Source organism: Meriones unguiculatus, chromosome X (assembly GCF_030254825.1).
Source record: "Meriones unguiculatus strain TT.TT164.6M chromosome X, Bangor_MerUng_6.1, whole genome shotgun sequence".
Lineage (NCBI taxonomy): Eukaryota > Metazoa > Chordata > Mammalia > Rodentia > Muridae > Meriones > Meriones unguiculatus.
The window spans coordinates 81,980,236-81,997,879 of NC_083369.1; the positions used below are offsets into that span (position 1 = coordinate 81,980,236).

General features: G+C 33.3%; 1 protein-coding gene across 7 annotated transcripts in view; it reads left to right on the plus strand.

Annotated features, from left to right (window-relative positions):
• The window catches only part of Stag2 (STAG2 cohesin complex component), a 145,155-nt gene that overhangs the window by 81,068 nt on the left and 46,443 nt on the right, over positions 1-17,644 (plus strand). For all 7 annotated transcript variants that reach the window (XM_060375190.1, XM_060375188.1, XM_060375192.1 and 4 more), the window contains 8 exons: positions 2,441-2,645; positions 5,499-5,650; positions 8,639-8,712; positions 10,140-10,263; positions 11,433-11,531; positions 11,622-11,701; positions 16,156-16,263; positions 16,954-17,065. In XM_060375190.1, coding sequence (XP_060231173.1) covers positions 2,441-2,645; positions 5,499-5,650; positions 8,639-8,712; positions 10,140-10,263; positions 11,433-11,531; positions 11,622-11,701; positions 16,156-16,263; positions 16,954-17,065 — 954 coding nt within the window. The remainder of the gene's footprint in view (positions 1-2,440; positions 2,646-5,498; positions 5,651-8,638; positions 8,713-10,139; positions 10,264-11,432; positions 11,532-11,621; positions 11,702-16,155; positions 16,264-16,953; positions 17,066-17,644) is intronic.

The following is a 17,644-nucleotide window of genomic DNA, read 5'->3' on the forward strand; positions in this document are numbered from 1 at the left end:
GGTGTAAGGTGAAATCTTAGAGTTGTTTTGATTTGCATTTTCCTGATGATAAGGTTGTTGATTATTTCTTTAAGTGTTTTCCTGCCATTCTATATTCCTTTGTTGAGAATTCACCGTTTAGTTATGTACTCCATTTTTTAAAATTGGATTACTTAGTACGATGGTGTTTAACTTCTTGAGTTCTTTATATATTTTGGATATTAGCCCTCTGTCAGATATAAGGTTGGTGAAGATCTTTTCCCAGGCTGTAGGCTGTCATTTTGTTCTGATAACAGTGTCCTTTGCTTTATAGAAGCTTTTCAGTTTCATGAGGTCCCATTTGTTGATTTTTGGTCTTAGAGCCTGTGCTGTTGGAGTTCTGTTCAGGAAGTTGTCTCCTGTGCCAATGAGGTTAATGCTCTTCCCACTTTTTCTTGTAACAGATTTAGTGTGTCTGGTTTTATGCTGAGGTCTTTGATCCACTTGAACTTTAACTTTGTGCAGGGTGATAAATGAGTCTATTTTCATTTATCTATATGTAGATAAGCAGTTAGACCAGCACCATTTGTTGAAGTTGCTGTCTTTTTTCCATTGTATGGTTTTGGCTTCTTTGTCAAAAATTGTTTCCATAGATGTGAGGGTTTATTTCTGGGTCTTCATTTTGATTCCATTGATCCACCAGTTTGTTTCTGTGCCAGTACCATGCTGTTTTTATTACTGTTGCTCTATTGTACAGCTTGAGATGAGGGATGGAGATAGCTCCAGAAGATCTTTTATTGTACAGGATTGTTTTAGCTATTCTTGGGTTTTTCTATTTCCATATGAAACTGAGAATTGTTCTTTCAAGTTCTGTAAAGAATTGTGTTGGAATTTTGGTGGGAATTGCATTGAATCTGTAGATTGCTTTTAGCGGGATAGTCATTTTCAGTGTGTTAATCCTACCTATTCATCAGCATGGGATGTCTTTCTATCTTTTGATATGTTCTTTAATTTCTTTCTGTTTCTTTCTTCAGAGACTTGAAGTTTTTGTTTTTTTTTTTTCTTCTTCTCATATTGGTCTTTCACTTGCTTCTTTAGACTTACACCAAGGTACTTCCTACTTGTTGTTATTGTGAAGTGCATTGTTTCTCTCATTTGTTTCTCAGCTAGTTTGTCCTTTGTATTTAGGAGGGCTTCAGAATTTTAGCAATGGTAATTTTTTAACCTTTCAATAGTAAGTGTTTAGTGAGAACCTCCTTAGTAAAAGAAAACAAGAGTTTGAGTTAATTATCTTGAAATATCAGCAAACCAAATTGCTCACAAGTATATTTCAATATATTCAATTAAATCAATTCATCAGTAACTCAGCGTCGAGTGTGCATTTATCATGATTTAGACCCTGAGTTTAATTCCCCTTTCTTTAAATGAAGGTAATCTTTTAATGGCACATACCAGGGCCTTATTTTCAAGCAAGAAATTTGTATATGACAACAGTTAGAAAATTAATTATGAAGTTAAGTGTAAAAAACTGTAGTGATCAAATTGATTTAAAATTTTTTTGTGTCTTTTAACAGAGAATCCTTTACAGATTTTATTTATTATTGGTCTCTTTTATTTTAAACACACACACACACACACACACACACACACACACACACACAAACACACACACACACATAATCAAATGTGCATTCATGTATGCATGCATGCATGCTGTGGATTGAACCCAGGGTTTTGTTCTTGGTATGTGCTCTGCTACTAATCTAAACCCTTAGCCTAGGACTTATTTTAATGCTATACGGAGAATACCAGTTTAAATTCAGAAGGACAAATGCTACCATTTATGTACAAAGGAAAATCGAGTGCTGGCATTTTAAGACTGTATTAACTGCATTTCCTTTTATTTATTTAATTTTGTTTTATTGTTTGGTCCTTGGGATCAAATTTAAGAGCTCTATCAGTCCCAGCAAGTGTTCTACTACTAAGCTTTATTCTCAGTTTTCCATTTGGTAAAATATGTGGTTTTTTTATGCCTATTAACTCTTTGGTGTCTTGAAAGTAATACAAAACTTTAACTTTTTTTTTTTTATTTAACTGGCTGAGAATACAGTTTTGTTATTTCAAATATGAAGATATAATTTTGGTTTGTTTTTGTTCTAAAGAAATTGAGTAGGTATATTTGTACTTTTCAGAAGAATGTTCTACTTTGAATACTTAATATTTTAACCTCAGTAATTGATATGTAATCTCATTCATTAAAGTCAAGTTTATTAAAATCTCCTTTGATTTTAAATAAAAGGACAGTGTTCAAAGAGATACGCATCTGTCTTTGCATATCCTTTTACCTTTTTTTGAGAATTTATTGTAGAAAAGGAAGGTATAATAAAGTAGTATTTTTATGTTTTTATGTAGGATATGTTAAAAGCAAATGAAATAAGTCATGAACTTGGAATGAATTACTGTTTAAACCCTTTAATTTTAGGACAGTGGGGATTACCCACTAACTATGGCTGGTCCTCAATGGAAGAAGTTCAAGTCCAGTTTTTGTGAGTTCATTGGTGTATTAGTACGGCAGTGTCAATATAGTATCATATATGATGAATATATGATGGATACTGTCATTTCACTTCTTACTGGATTGTCTGATTCACAAGTCAGAGCATTTCGACATACAAGCACCCTGGCAGGTTGGTATATTTAAAATCTTTTCCCGACACTTTTTTCTTTTTAATTTTTTTTAAAATTAATTACAGTTTATTCACTTTGTATTCTAGCTGTAGTCCCCTTCCTTATTCCCTCCCAATCCCACTTTGCCTCCTTCATCTCCCCCCCCCTCCCCCAAGTACACTGATAGGGGAAGTCCTCCTCCCCCTCCCTCTGACCCTAGACTATTGGTCTCATCAGGACTGGCTGCAGTGTCTTCCTCTGTGTCCTGGTAAGGCTACTATCCCGTGAGGAGAAAGTGCTCAACGAGCCAGCCACTGAGTTCATGTCAGAGACAGTCCCTGTTCCTATTACTAGGAAACTACTTGGAGACTGAGCTGCCATGGGCTATATCTGTGCAGGGGTTCTAGGTTACCTCCATGCATGGTCCTTGTTTAGATTATCAGTCTCAGAAAAGACCCCTGTGCCCAGATATTTTGGTTCTGTTGCTCTCCTTGTGGAGCTCCTGTCCCCTCCAGGTCTTTCTATCTCCCCCTTCTTTCCTAAGATTCCCTGCACTCCACGCAATGTTTGGCTATGAGCCTCAGCATCTGCTTTGATACCCTGCTAGGTAGAGTCTTTAAGTGGTGCTTGGTGGTAGGTTCCTGTCCTGTTCCCTATTTTCCCCTCTTCTGATATCTGTGCTATCATCTTACCCAGGATCCTCCTTCTTGCCCGGCTTCTTTTGGTATATAAATTTTCGTATGTTTGTCCTATATTATTTGTCTAATATCCACTTATAAGTGAGTGTATACTGTGTGTGTCTTTCTGTTTCTTGAATACCTCCCTCAGGATTATCTTTTCTAGTTCCCACCATTTGCCTGCAAATTTCATGATTTCCTTGTTTTCAATTCCTGAATAGTATTCCATTGTGTAAATGCACCACAATTTCTGTATCCATTCCTCAATTGAAGGACATTTTGTTTTTTTATGAATTCTGGCTATTATTAATAAAGCTCTTACAAACATGATTGAGCAAATGTCCTTGTTGTGTACTTTAGCATATTTAGGATATATACCTAGGAGTGGTATAGCTAGATCTTGAGGAAGCACTATTCCTAATTGTCTGAGAAAGCATCAGATTGATTTCCAAAGTGGTTGCATTAGTTTATATTCCCACCTGCAGTGGACAAAGGTTCCCCTTGCTCCACACTATCTCCAGCATGTATTGTCAATTGAGTTTTTGATCTTAGCCATTGTGATGGGATTAAGGTGAATTCTCTGAGTCATTTTGATTTGCATTTCCTTGATGACTAAGGACATTGAGCATTTCTTTGTTTTTTTGGCATTCAATATTCCTCTATAGAGAATTCTCTGTTGAGCTCTGTACCCCATTTTTTAATTGGATTACTTGATTTGTTGCTGTTTAACTTCTTTAGTTCGTTATATATTTGGATACTAGCCCTCTGTCAGATACAGGGTTGGTGAAGATCCTTTCCCAGTCTGTAGGTTGTTGTCTTAGGGTAGAGACAAGAAAGATTATCATCAAGGGAGGAATGTATGTTTAAGACAATATCTCAGTGGGTGTTCTCGACTGTCTTAGAATTCACTATGCAGACCATGCTGGCTTCATACTCACAGTCATTTTTCCTGCCCCTGCATCCTGAGTGCTACTTTTGTTTTTTTAACCCCTTAGCTAATATTCTCTTTCTCGTGCTTACTGTTAACTGTAGAGAACCGATTGTTTTTTTTTTTTTCTCTTGATTCTTTTCTCATGCTTTTACATAGCTTATAGGGAAAAAAAAACTCAGTAGAACAAAGGTGTACTTTTTCTTTGTTATATCACTTAATATACTGTATGTCAGGTTGTCTGAAATATGGTAAAGAAATGACAGAATTATTAGATCTTTGTATTAATGATTAATACATTCACAATTCTAGGCAAAAGTAGTCTTGTTTCAAGTTTAGTAGCAAAATGTTATGAAGGATATTTCCTGAACAAACTTTTGTTAATTGCCATTTCATTTTGTATGATGCATGCATATGTCTCTTTACAATCTTATCATTATCATTATGATGAAATATAACAAGAAATCTAAAAGTTGTTACATAATGACATTCTCTTAGTCCAAAATAATTTGATGTGAAGTGCTAAAATTGGGTATGGTGACTGGAAGGCTAATGCAGGAAGGTTGCCATGAGTTACGGACCAGTCTGGGCTACTTAGTCAATCTCAGGCTAGCCTCAGCAACAGTACAATACCCTGTCTCAAAATTATTTTAAAAGTAGTATTTGATTCTTATTACTTTAGATAGAGCAATAGTAAAATGGATTTAATATAACCTGTAATTTATTTAGAAGATCAATCATATTCCCAAAAAAATCATTGTAGAAAACATTTTACATATTTGCATGTTTTTCCTGCATGTTTGTCAGTATACCATGTATGTGCCTATTGCTTGGGGCGGGCAGAGAGAGGGCTTTGGATTCCCTAAATTTTAAGTCACAGATGGCTATAAGATGCCATATAGGTGCTGAGAATTGAACTTGGGTCCTGAAAGAGCAGCCAGTGCTTTTAACTGCTAAGCCATCTCTCTCCAGCTTAAGGACCCAGTTTTGTGTGTGTATGTATGTGTGTGTTTTAATGTCTTTGAGTTTGAATTTCCTTGGCTCTTACTGTGGTGGGCTTTTGTGAGGATTAGGAGGTAACCCAATCCATGATAATTATTTAGGTAGACAGACATTATTTCTGACACATAATATTCTATATATTTATGTGCTGTTATCATTTCTAGCAGTTGTATGCTTTATTTCTGTCAAAGAGATGATTGGCTGTTTCTTACCACAATTTTGCTTCTGTTATACTAATTTCAACATTTTTCTCCTTCAAAACCTAGCTATGAAGTTGATGACAGCTTTGGTAAATGTGGCCCTAAATCTTAGCATTAATATGGATAACACACAAAGACAGTATGAAGCAGAACGGAATAAAATGATTGGAAAACGAGCAAACGAAAGGCTAGAACTCCTCTTACAAAAGCGGAAAGAGGTAAACTTCAGTATTAAATATTTAGGTAATTAACGTGTAACCAACTTGGGTACCATTAAGCATGATGTTCTAGGCTTAAATAATTTCAAAGTTATTATTTGTTTTGTTTGTGCTTTATCACCGAGCTACAGTACCCCAATTCCAAGGAAGATTTAAATATTGTTTATGCACCTGTCTTAAAGTTTTATTAAATATCAATGCCAGCAATACGTCATGGTACATTTTTTATGTAGGCTAGTATTGAATATTTTGCTTAAATAAAATGACTTGGATCAGTCAGGAAAATTACTTAAGCCTTAGCATTATTTATGTTACTGATAGTCTTTGTTCTGTCTTTCTTGGCTTATGATAAAATGAAATGAAATTTCATAGTTAATATGAATTCCCCTTTTTAAATGACTTAAAGCTTTTTTTTTTTTTCCTTTCAGACAAGGTTTCTTTGTGTAATAGCTTTTAGTGTCCTGAAATACACTCTGTAGATCAAGCTGTCCTTGAACTCACAGAGATCCTCGTGCCTCTGCCTCGTGAGTGCTGGAATTAAAGGTGTATGCCATCCGCGTGGCTCAACTTAAATCTTTTTTTCTTGAAATTTTAAATCATTTATTTCTATATAGTAAGTAATAGTTGGTTTTCTGCTCACCAAATTCATCTTCAAATGAGGAAGTTCAGTTTTAGCTTAAACTGTAAACTATAACAAATAAAAGCTTTTGTGCTGCATTTATAACTTAAGTTTTTTCCTTCATTTCTATCATCGTTGATATGATTTTATATCTTATAATGGGATTTAAAAATTTGAATAATCAAAAAATTGTAATGTAGAATTAAAATCATTGTCATGATAACTTAAAAGATTAGTTACTTGACCCTAAGTAGGTTTTTTTGTTCTTATTGTTTTGTTTTTTTTTTGTTTGTTTGTTTTTGTTTTTTTTTATGGAGGAAATAGAAGCTGAAATTTTAGTTACCTTGTTTTTTTTTTTTTTTTTTTTTTTTTTGGTCTTTTTGTTATTTTGTCTTTTTTTTTCCAGAGCTGAGGACTGAACCCAGGGCCTTGTGCTTGTTAGGCAAGTGCGCTACCACTGAGCTAAATCCCCAACCCCAGGAGCTGAAATTTTAAGTTGATTATTTCTGAATTAGTCAAATAATTTGACTCAAAGTTACGAAAAGTAAACACAAGTTGGCGTTGGCAGTGGTGATGGCACATGACTTTAGTAGTAGCACTCGAGACAGAAGCAGGTGGATCTCTGAGTTCAATGGTAGCCTTGTCTACAGAGTGATTTCTAGAACTACACAGAGAAATGCTTTTGGGGGGGGCTTTGGAGACATACTTCTTTAAATTTTTATTATTGGTGCACACACACACACACACACACACATATATATATATATGAGTCAGGACACTAGAAAGAATGGTGAGGTTAATAGAATACATATGATTAAAGGGCATTACTGCGTGAAAATGTGTTTAAATGTGGGGGCCAATGGTAGGGTTAGAGTGAGGAGAAAAAAACAATAGAAATCATGGATAAAAATGCCATAATGATGTCTAGAGAGAACGCTCAGTGGTTAGGAGCACTGGCTATTCTTCCAGACATCCTGAGTTCAATTCCCAGCAACCACATGGTGATTCACAGTGATCTATAATGAGATGTGACATCCTCTTCTGTCATCAAGCATGCATGCAAATAGAGTGCTCATATATATTAGTTATGTGAAAAAATAAATTAAAAAATGCAAATGCCATAATGAAACCTGTTACTAGTATGTAATTTTATACTTAAAATTCAAAAGTTAACATATTAACAACAAAAAATTTTTGTTTCCCCAAGTCTATAATCCTCATTTTTTCATGTAATTTGAAATGAAATGCATCTTTACCTTAATTTACGTAATATGTTTTATTGGTGGGTTCATTCTAAATGTGAAATATATTTTGCACCTTGAAATTATGCTGGTATTCTTGGATAAATTGTTAGCATAGAATGAGTAGAAAGATTCCTAAGTACTTGGAATTAAAGCTTTAGAACAACTCAGTGATAATGCTTTGCATTGAGTCACAAATTAACCCCTTTCTAGATTTTGTTTTGTTTGCTTTTCCTTTCTACTCTTTGCTTCCTTCTTTCTTACATCTCCTTCCTTTTTCTTCCCTCTGTTTTTTCCCTTACATGCTGTTTTCCTTTCCTTTCTTTACTTATTTTATCATGTAAGAACTGGTATGCTAGGCAAAATATTGTTACTGATGTACATCCTTAGTCTAAGGCTAAGGTCTTAAATAAATTGCAAATTAACTACAGTTTGGCTTTGTTAATGAACATAAATGAGCGAATATAAATACATGCCCATCATCATTAGGAAATAGAAGATATTACCCATATATAGTAGATTGTTTTTTAAAAAATATTATATCATGATATAATGTAAAATTTAATTTATTCTTATGTTGTAAAGCAATATTCCTTTTATTCTCAAACTACAAAAAGGAAAATGTATGTGAGTAAGTATGTTCATAAGGAATAAATTAAGATTTGTAATGTTACTTTATTATTTCAGGTCAGTATTTCTTTTCTGAGAACAATATAATTCTTTTTACTTATTTATTTTTCCCTATTTTTTTCTATGTTTTAAGCAGACACTAGTCTGTATTACTCTTCTTTTTTTATAAGATTAAGAATATAAAATTCTTGCATGTATTTGATGTGAATACACATTATAAGTAGAAATACTTAAGCATTTATTATACAGTAGAAATTCACAAGCATTAAAAAAATAATCTACCTGTCAAATTTTAGTTGTTATGTCATATTTTTAAGGAAACAAAGGATATTATTTACTTGATAACCAATATTTTTCTCTGTGGTTATTTTCATCTAGTAGAATAAAAAAATTTAGTCAGCAAATACTGGTAAAATCTATATTTATTGTTACTTATAACAACCTTTAAGGATTCTTTTGCTTGTTCCCCTTTGCAATTCAAAACAATTTTCTTTATAGCTTCAGGAAAATCAAGATGAAATAGAAAATATGATGAATGCAATATTTAAAGGAGTATTTGTACATAGATACCGGTAAGTTAAGACAGTTTTTATTTTATTTTTTTTAATGGTTGAGACAGATTCTATAAAGTAATAGGCAGAGTGTTAGTTGGAGACTGAGATCTACCACTAAATCTGGGCAGTGCATTTTACTGCTCTGACATTGATGTTCCCTATCTGAATAACTTGACTTATATTTCAGACAGCTGGAAAGTACTATGTTATTCACTTAGGATTCAGAATACTTAATTGCTGTTGGATATCTTATGTTTCTTATTCTTGACTCTTCTACCTAATTTCACTGGGAAAATTTGGGTAGATTAAAGAAAGATACTTCTTTTTGTTATTTTGATTTAGTAGATGAAAAAGGTAATCTCAGTACAGTTTGTAATACATTTGCAAACATTGGTACCACTTTTATTCAACTTCCTTTTCCTCTAGTTGGTACTTGCCAAATCCGTTTAATGCTTGTTTTATATTATTCCCATATTAACTCTTTTTTTTGTTTCTTATGCCACTATTCTCTTAGTTTATTCCCTTATCATAATCATGTTTATTGATTATTCCAGTTTCCTAAAACATTCTTTTCCTTGTGTTATTCCTCTACTTTCAATGACTTACCATTATACAAAAGTTGAATTTAAAATGATTTAGTGGAACATAAGTAGGGTGTGACACATATTTATAGTTAAAAGAGTAAGAAGCAATAGTATTACTTGAGCCTGGAATTGGAGACCAGCATTTAAAGACTCTGTCTTAAAAGAAGAAGAAGAAAAAGAAGAAAAAAACAAACAAAAAAAGAATCAGAGGCTAAAATATTTTAGCCGTGGCCTAAGTTTTATGGGTATAAAGTATTTATACTTGGAAGAACATGATCTTGTTAGCCCAGTTTGCCTGCTATTTTATGAACAGCCCAGTAATTGTTAACAAGAATTGAGAAATGCTCTATAAGCAGTGGTTCTCAACCCACGGTTTGTAACCTCTTTGGGGGTTTAATGACAATTTCACTGGGGTCTCCTAAGACCATGAGAAAACAAAGATACTTATATCTTAATTTATAACAGTATCAAAAACAATTATGAAGTACCAGTGAAAATTTAATTTTATGTTTGGAGACTCCTACAACATGAGGAACTGTATTAAAAGGTTGCAGGATTAGAAAGGATGAGAACACTGGTCTAGAATAAAAGGTGAAAGGACTTTGTGAGTCAGGTTTTTTAACCAATTAAAGGATGAAACAGTTTTGTATAAATATTTATTGTTATTGTTTTTTTGTCAATTAGATTGCAAGCATTTGACTGTTTTGGAGCATGCTTCATTTGAGTTCCTTTTAATCTTTAAAAGATTTAATATTGGTGGAATAATAATAGTAGTTTACAAATACATGGCATCTCTTGAATAGATCATACGCCCAGTTGTACAGTAGCATTGATTATATAACTTGCCCTTCCTCCATTTAGGGATGCAATAGCTGAAATCAGAGCTATATGCATTGAAGAAATTGGCATTTGGATGAAGATGTACAGTGATGCCTTCCTTAATGACAGCTATTTAAAATACGTTGGTTGGACTATGCATGATAAGGTAAGATATGCCCAATGGGGCACTCCATCTGTACATAGGTATGATTGTCTGCAAATCTCATTTATAAATTAGTTGTCTGAACCAGGTATATACCTTAAATCTCAGCAGGCAAGGTCAGAAGACTCTTGCTGAGTTTGAGGCCAGCTTGGACTACAAAGTGAGCTCCAGTATTGCAAGGACTGTATAGATAAATATTGTCTCCCCTCACAAAATAAATTATATCTGGATGTATATGTACTTCAGCCATATTCCTTGAAGGCCCTCATTTTATTTCTATCTGTTCTGTCAAAACTTGGTCACTAGCACAAATACCCCTGGATTGTTTAGCCCTGGACACTGCTTTAATGTTTGGTATCGACTTGACTTTTGTGCTAAAATATTAGGATCAGATAGGTGGTGATGGTGAGACATTTTATAGAGCACTAAGAAGAATTCTTTGTTAAATGAGTCTTACATATTTACAGCTTTCCTTTAGTTTCTTGTTTTGCAGTACTGAGGGTCAAATCCAGGGTTTTGTGCAAGCTAAAGCAATTATTCTGCCACAGCCCTGCAGTTCATGTTTTAATTTTTACCCTGTCTTAATAAACATGTATTTTAGTCAAATTATGTCTTATAATTTGGTTTCTGACCTTTAATACACTTTTCCTTAAACTATCATCCTTAAGCTACCTCGTTGGACTTGGAGTCACTCCTTGTATGTAATTCTTCTAAACGTTATTTTTTTTTAAATGAAATATGCTATATAGCCTTTTGCAATAGTTCACCTTTCACAGTAGTTCTCGGAATTTTGCTTGTTTGTTTTTGTTTTTTATTTTTTAAGACAGGGTTTCTCTGAGTAGCTCTGGCTGTCCTTGTACTCTCTTTGTAGACCAGGCTGGCCTCGAACTCAGAGAGATGTGCCTGCCTCTGCTTTGTTGAGTGCTGAGATTACAGACATGTGCCACTGCGCCCAGCTTTGCATAAATTTTTGAGAAATTATTATCAACTTAAATATAGAAAAAATAATCTTATAACTGCTCAATCTTAAAAATTTGTATTTAAATATTTTTTATTATTAAATATTATAGTTTCTGAGTAATGCTGTTTAAATTCTAAAGTAGAAAATATATACTTCAAATTTGAGCTAGGAAGTAAATGGTTTGAATATATTTTCTCCTTATTTTTTCTAGCAAGGTGAAGTGAGGCTCAAATGTCTTACTGCTTTACAAGGGCTTTATTATAACAAAGAGCTTAATTCCAAACTGGAACTATTTACCAGTCGATTCAAGGTTAGTATTCATTAAAGTATTTAAAATTATTTGTAGCTTGAAATACTTTTCCTGTTTTCCTTTAAAAATACTTTTTTTTTTGATACTTAGGATAGAATTGTTTCTATGACCCTTGACAAGGAATATGATGTTGCAGTACAAGCAATAAAGTTACTCACTCTTGTTTTACAGTAAGTATATGCTTATTGTATATTACTAATGTTCAGGTATTTAGATAATACATTAATGTGTACTTGGTTCACATAGCCTAAATTTTAATAGCTTCAGTCATAAAATTTTAGGATAGAAATTTTATTTATTTATTCATCCATCTATGCATACATTCAAACCCTAACTCATCCATCCATCCATCCATCCATCCATCCATCCATCCATCCATCCATCCATCCATCTATCTATCTATCTATCTATCTATCTATCTATCTATCTATCTATCTTTCTATCGGTAGATGTCTTATTATGTTGCATAGAGTGGTCACAGACTCTTGGGTTCTGATGTATCTTCTGCTTCAGGTTCCCAACTAGCTGAGACTACAGGTGTGAACTACTCCAAACCTAACCACAGTTAGAAATTTAATTTCTTCATGTGAAGTTCAGAAAATAAAGGAAGAAGGAACTAAAAATATTTAACTGTAAAATTGTAACTGAGCTAAGCTTTCATGTCAATTTTTTTGGAGGTTTTCCCCTTTTTAGCTGGTCTTTATGCTGTAGAAATAAAGTTAAACCTGTAAATGCATAGGAAAATGTGTGTATTGCACTTTGTTATGTTTATTTACTGAAATATGTTTCTATACTACTGGTAAATAAGTCTGAATTTAATATACTATTAATATGTGATAGTTGTGCTACAAATGTGTTATATTTTTAAAAGTAATTGCAGTAAAATATATAGAACATAGACATTGCCATTTTGACTATTTTAAGCATAAGGATTAGTGGCAGTAGGTATTTTTAAAGTTACGCACCTGTCACCTTTGTCCGTCTCTACAACAGTTTTTTTTTTTTTTTTGTCGTTGTATGAATGAACTATGCTCATTAAATATATTATTCCTCATTCTTCTCCTGCCAGGTTCATAACAACTCTTCTCTTTCTGCTTGAATGATTTTGCCTGTTTCTGACATTCATGGAAATAGAGTTGTAATATTTGTACTTTTATTTGTCACACACAGACAAGTATCAGAAATTGCTTTTCCTGTTTTTGGTGGATACGATTTCACTGTATACTTACGGCATATTGCCATGGGCTCTTTTCCAACATGTGGCTGTTAAGACTATCTATGTATGAATATAATTGTTTAAGTATATGATACCTTACATTTGGTTATTTTGTATGTACCCAGAAAAGAAATTGCTGAATGGTATAGTAATTCTCTGGGACTTTTGAAGCACTAGAGATGAAGTTGCGGGGAGTTGAACCTTGTACTTTTCACATGATAATCCATATACTGTATTACAGAGCTACATTTTTAGTCCAGCCTTTGATTTTCTGGGGAAACACCATAGTACTTCTACAGTGGTTATGTCATTCTACATTCCCACCAACGTTGTATCAAGAGCACCAATCACTCCATAGATTCTTCACCAGTGACTGTCTTTTACTTTCTGAAATACTGATCTTATCCTATATCTTATATATTTGGTATTGATCATCTCTTGTATTTATTTAGATATTAGGTTGGGTGCTTAAAAATGATTTTGCTCAGTTGTAAAATGAAACATATTTTATTAAAATACATGACAATGAACAAAAACTTCAATATATATATAAACTTCAATACACACACACACACACACACACACACACACACACACACACGCAGGTGCACCATTAGTTCCAGCTATTTCCTAAGCTGAAGTAGGAGGGCTTTCTTTATCTTTTTTTAGATTTTTTTATTATGTATACAGTATTCTGCCTTGCATATATACTTGCTTACCATATGGGCGACCAGATCCCATTATAGATGGTTGTGAGCCACCATGTGGTTGCTGGGAATTGAACTCAGTACCTTTGGAAGAGCAGCCAGTGCTCTTAACTTCTGAGCCATCTCTCCAGCCCTAGAAGGGATTTCTTGAGCCAGCTTGGCTAACAAGAGAGAGACCTGTCTCAAAAAAAAAAAGATAGTAAGATGCACTGAAGGACATAAAAGAGATTTGAGTTTGAAAAGCTTTTAAAGCAAAACAGTACTTAAAGAATTATAGTCTCTTTACATATTTCTAGTTAAGATTATTTACATAAGAATGAAAAAAGTCTCTTTAAAGAAATCACTGTAATTTAATCTACATTTGAAAATGGATTGTCTAAGAGGAGTCATTGGAGCTGGGATGAGCCCAGTGGAAGAGGTAGAGCACTTATCTAGTATATGCAAGGCTTTGGGCTCCATTCTTATCTCTGCTGTGTGTCTGTGTAAGTGTGGTAAGCCAACAGAATTTTAATTTAAAAAATAAAATAGGGAGTAGCCCAATAGAATTTTATATCTTGTATGTTGTACTAACTTTAAAGTTCTGATGCTGTTGCTTAAGTACACTAAATGAAAATAGAGCCAATATTTTTAAATCAGGATTCTACTGTAGCTTTCCTTGGTAAAACTAATCAGTAAATGTGGTTTTTTTGTTTGTTTGTTTTGTTTTTTTGGCAAGTAGTTTGTATTGAGTGATGGGTACAACCCAATAATCTGAATGTGGTAGTACAGACCTATAATCCCAGTACTTGAGATGTTGAGGCAGACAGGGTGGATCAACTGTGTCACATTTCTGTCAGTAACTACAAAGACAGCTGAGAATGTAGTTTCATACTGTACTGCTTGCCTACTATGTTTTATGCACTTATTTCAATTTCTGAAACTTTTAAATCAGTTATTCAGCTTTATTTAAAAAAAAAAAAACAACTCAATATTTTTGTCATGAACCTGGAAAGCAAATGTTAGATTAGGACATTAAGATACTTGCGTCCAGGGCACTAATTTCCATACATTAGTTAAAGGTATAGAAATTTAGTAGGAAATGAAGCAAAACTTACACATCAGATCTTTGACCCCAAAGAAAATAGAAATTTAACCATATGAAAATATATTTAGTTTTTTGCAGAGATATCACATTTAAATGAGATTTCCTCACTTTTTTTAAACACCACTGGAAAAGATTAAAAAAAAATAGTAATACACTACATTGTTGATCTTATGTAGAAATAAGCCTATATATAGTGTTAGAAGAGAATTAATTGGTCTGTAGTAGTTAGTTTCTTGTCAACTTTACACAAACTATAGTCACTTGGAAAGAAGGAACCTCAATTGAGAAATTACATTTGTGAAATTGTCCAGTGGTCATGTCCATGGGGCATTAAAAAAATTGTTTACTGATGTAGCAGGGCTTACTGCACTGTCGTCACTGCTATTACTAGGCAGGTGGGCCTGGATTATGTAACAAAAGTAGCTGAGTAAGCCAGGAGAACCAAGCCAGTAAGCAGCCTTTCATCTTGGTCTTTGCTTCTGTTTCTGCTCAAGTTTCCTGTATTTAGTTCAAGCCTTAGCTTCCCTCTATGATGGATTATAAGCTATAAGATACAATAAACTGTTTCCTTCTCTAAGCTGGTTTTGGTCAGTATTTTTTCAATATAATAAAGAGACTATCTTGGCAAAATCTGTTATATTTAAAATGCCCACATGTGGTTTGTGATAGACTTTCAAGTATTAATAGAAGAAATATTAAATTAACATTAGTAGTAGTCATTATTAGTATTTTATTTGGATTATCTCATTGTCTATAGTAGCTTGTGAAATGGGGATGGTTATTACCCCCATTTATATGAAATGTACTGCATTGCAGTAGCTATAAGGAAGGTAGTTTTAAATAGCTACAAAAATCTTACCAAGATGTAATGTTCATTTACATTCTTTTTTAAAAAGTCTAACAAAAATTTAGGAAATCATGGGCCAGGAGTTTGCCCCATGGGTAAAAGCATAAGTATGACAACCCAAGTTCAGTGTCCAGAGTTTACAAAAAAGGTACATACAAAGAATGAGAAGCAGAGACAGAAAGAGGTGTCACAAGTCTTGAAATGCAATGGAGTAGTAGAGCAAGAAAAACTTGTCTAAACTCGCAGAAGTTGTCCTTTGATAGCCACACATTTATTGTGACACAGGTTTATGTATGGGGAGTAGGGAAGAAGAGAGGAAGGGAGGGCAGAAACGGACGAGAGAGAGAGAGAGAGAGAACACTATTCTCTTAACTTTAAAAATTTTTATTTTTATTTCCTGTGATCTATGTTTGTGTGCTTGCTCTCTTCTTTCCTCCTTTCTTCTCTCCCCTGCTCATAAACCTAGGCTTACTTTGAACCTCCTATACAGCTGAGGATGACCTTGAAAGTCTAATCCTCCTGCCTCTATTTCTCAAGTGCTGGGTTAATAGGTAAAGGCCCAACATGCCTAGCCTGGATTCATTCTTAATTGTGCATTACAATAGTTATCTTTAACCTTAATGACACACTAAGCAATTTTGTTGGCAGAGTTTTTCCAAAAAAAAAAAAAATACTCATTATATTTATTTTTAACATAAATTTGTGAAATTAAGTGCATAGAAATTTGATAGTTATGATATTGCTAAAATCTATTATTGCTTTTTTATCAGGAGTAGCGAAGAAGTTCTTACTGCAGAAGACTGTGAAAATGTCTATCATCTGGTTTATTCAGCTCACCGGCCAGTAGCAGTAGCAGCTGGAGAATTTCTCTACAAAAAGTAAATTTATATTCCTGTTACTCTTTTACTATTATAATGTTATTTAACAATTCAGGTAAAGCTCTTGATATATGATCACAGACACCATTCAACAAATATTATATAGTGACTTTTAAAGAGAAGATATTTAACCAACTAAACGAGTCTCACATCTTTTTATGATTTTTATTAAATGGTTTATTTGGCGTATAGTAAGTATTAGTATATTTTCTTGGAATGAAATTAGCACGAGTTTTCTGTTAATTGATATCCAGCATTAGTTCTTTGTTCTTCTCCACTCTCAGTTAGAAAACGAACATTGTGTTAAGATAATGTTCAAAGAGGAAATGGGAATGATATTTTCCATTTTAGAGAAAAAAAATTATCATACTTGTGCATAAATATTTTAGGTCACTTCCTGTATTCTTTTTTTTTTTTCACTTCCTGTATTCTATGAAAGGAAGAAATTGTGTAAAATAATATAATGTTTCCAAAAATTTTATAACTCAGCATAACTAACTTTAAAATGTAAAGGACTTAGGACTGTTAGAGTTGAAATGAACGTTTTGTATCATTATTTCCTTGATACTTTAATGCTTACCTATCCAGTTTTACATTATTCTGTTGTAAGATGCTTATGTATGGAATACACAGTTAATTTCTATGATTAGCAAATATGGTTTTCATGTAAGTATTTGCCTTTGCCCATAGGCTCTTCAGCCGTAGAGATCCAGAAGAGGATGGAATCATGAAAAGAAGGGGAAGACAAGGTCCAAATGCCAACCTTGTTAAGACTTTGGTTTTTTTCTTCCTTGAAAGTGAGGTTAGTTTATATTATTTTGTACTTAATTTCAAAGTTTTGAAAAGGTATTAAAATAGTGTATATCTAAAATCTTACAGATAACTACTAAATGCTGCTTAGATATAGTTATTCTAATTTTTAATACTGCATTCTAATTTAATAGATTGGTGTTCAGTAATTATTGGTTATGAATATTTTTGGAAATTATTACTAACTGTACTCCTTGTTACTGACTCTGCAATCTTGGTTAAGTTACTTAGTCTTTCTAAGCCTCCGTTTCCATTTTAAAAAGTTGGTAGGAATTTTTATTTTAATTAATGCTGAGACAATCCCTGTAAAAGAACAAATTAGAACATTGAAAATTCTCAGATGTTCATGTTTATTATTGTTGTTTGAGACAGGATCTCACATTGTATCCTAGGCTGGCCTAGAACTCAGTATGCACCTCAGACAGACCATGATCTTGTGCAAATCCATGTCCTTTTGCCTTAGCTTCAAGTGGGATTTTTTTGTTTGTTGGTTGGTTGGTTTTGGTTATTTTGAGACAAAATTTCTTTGCACAGCCCTGGCTGGCCTGGAACTAGCTCTGTACACCAGGCT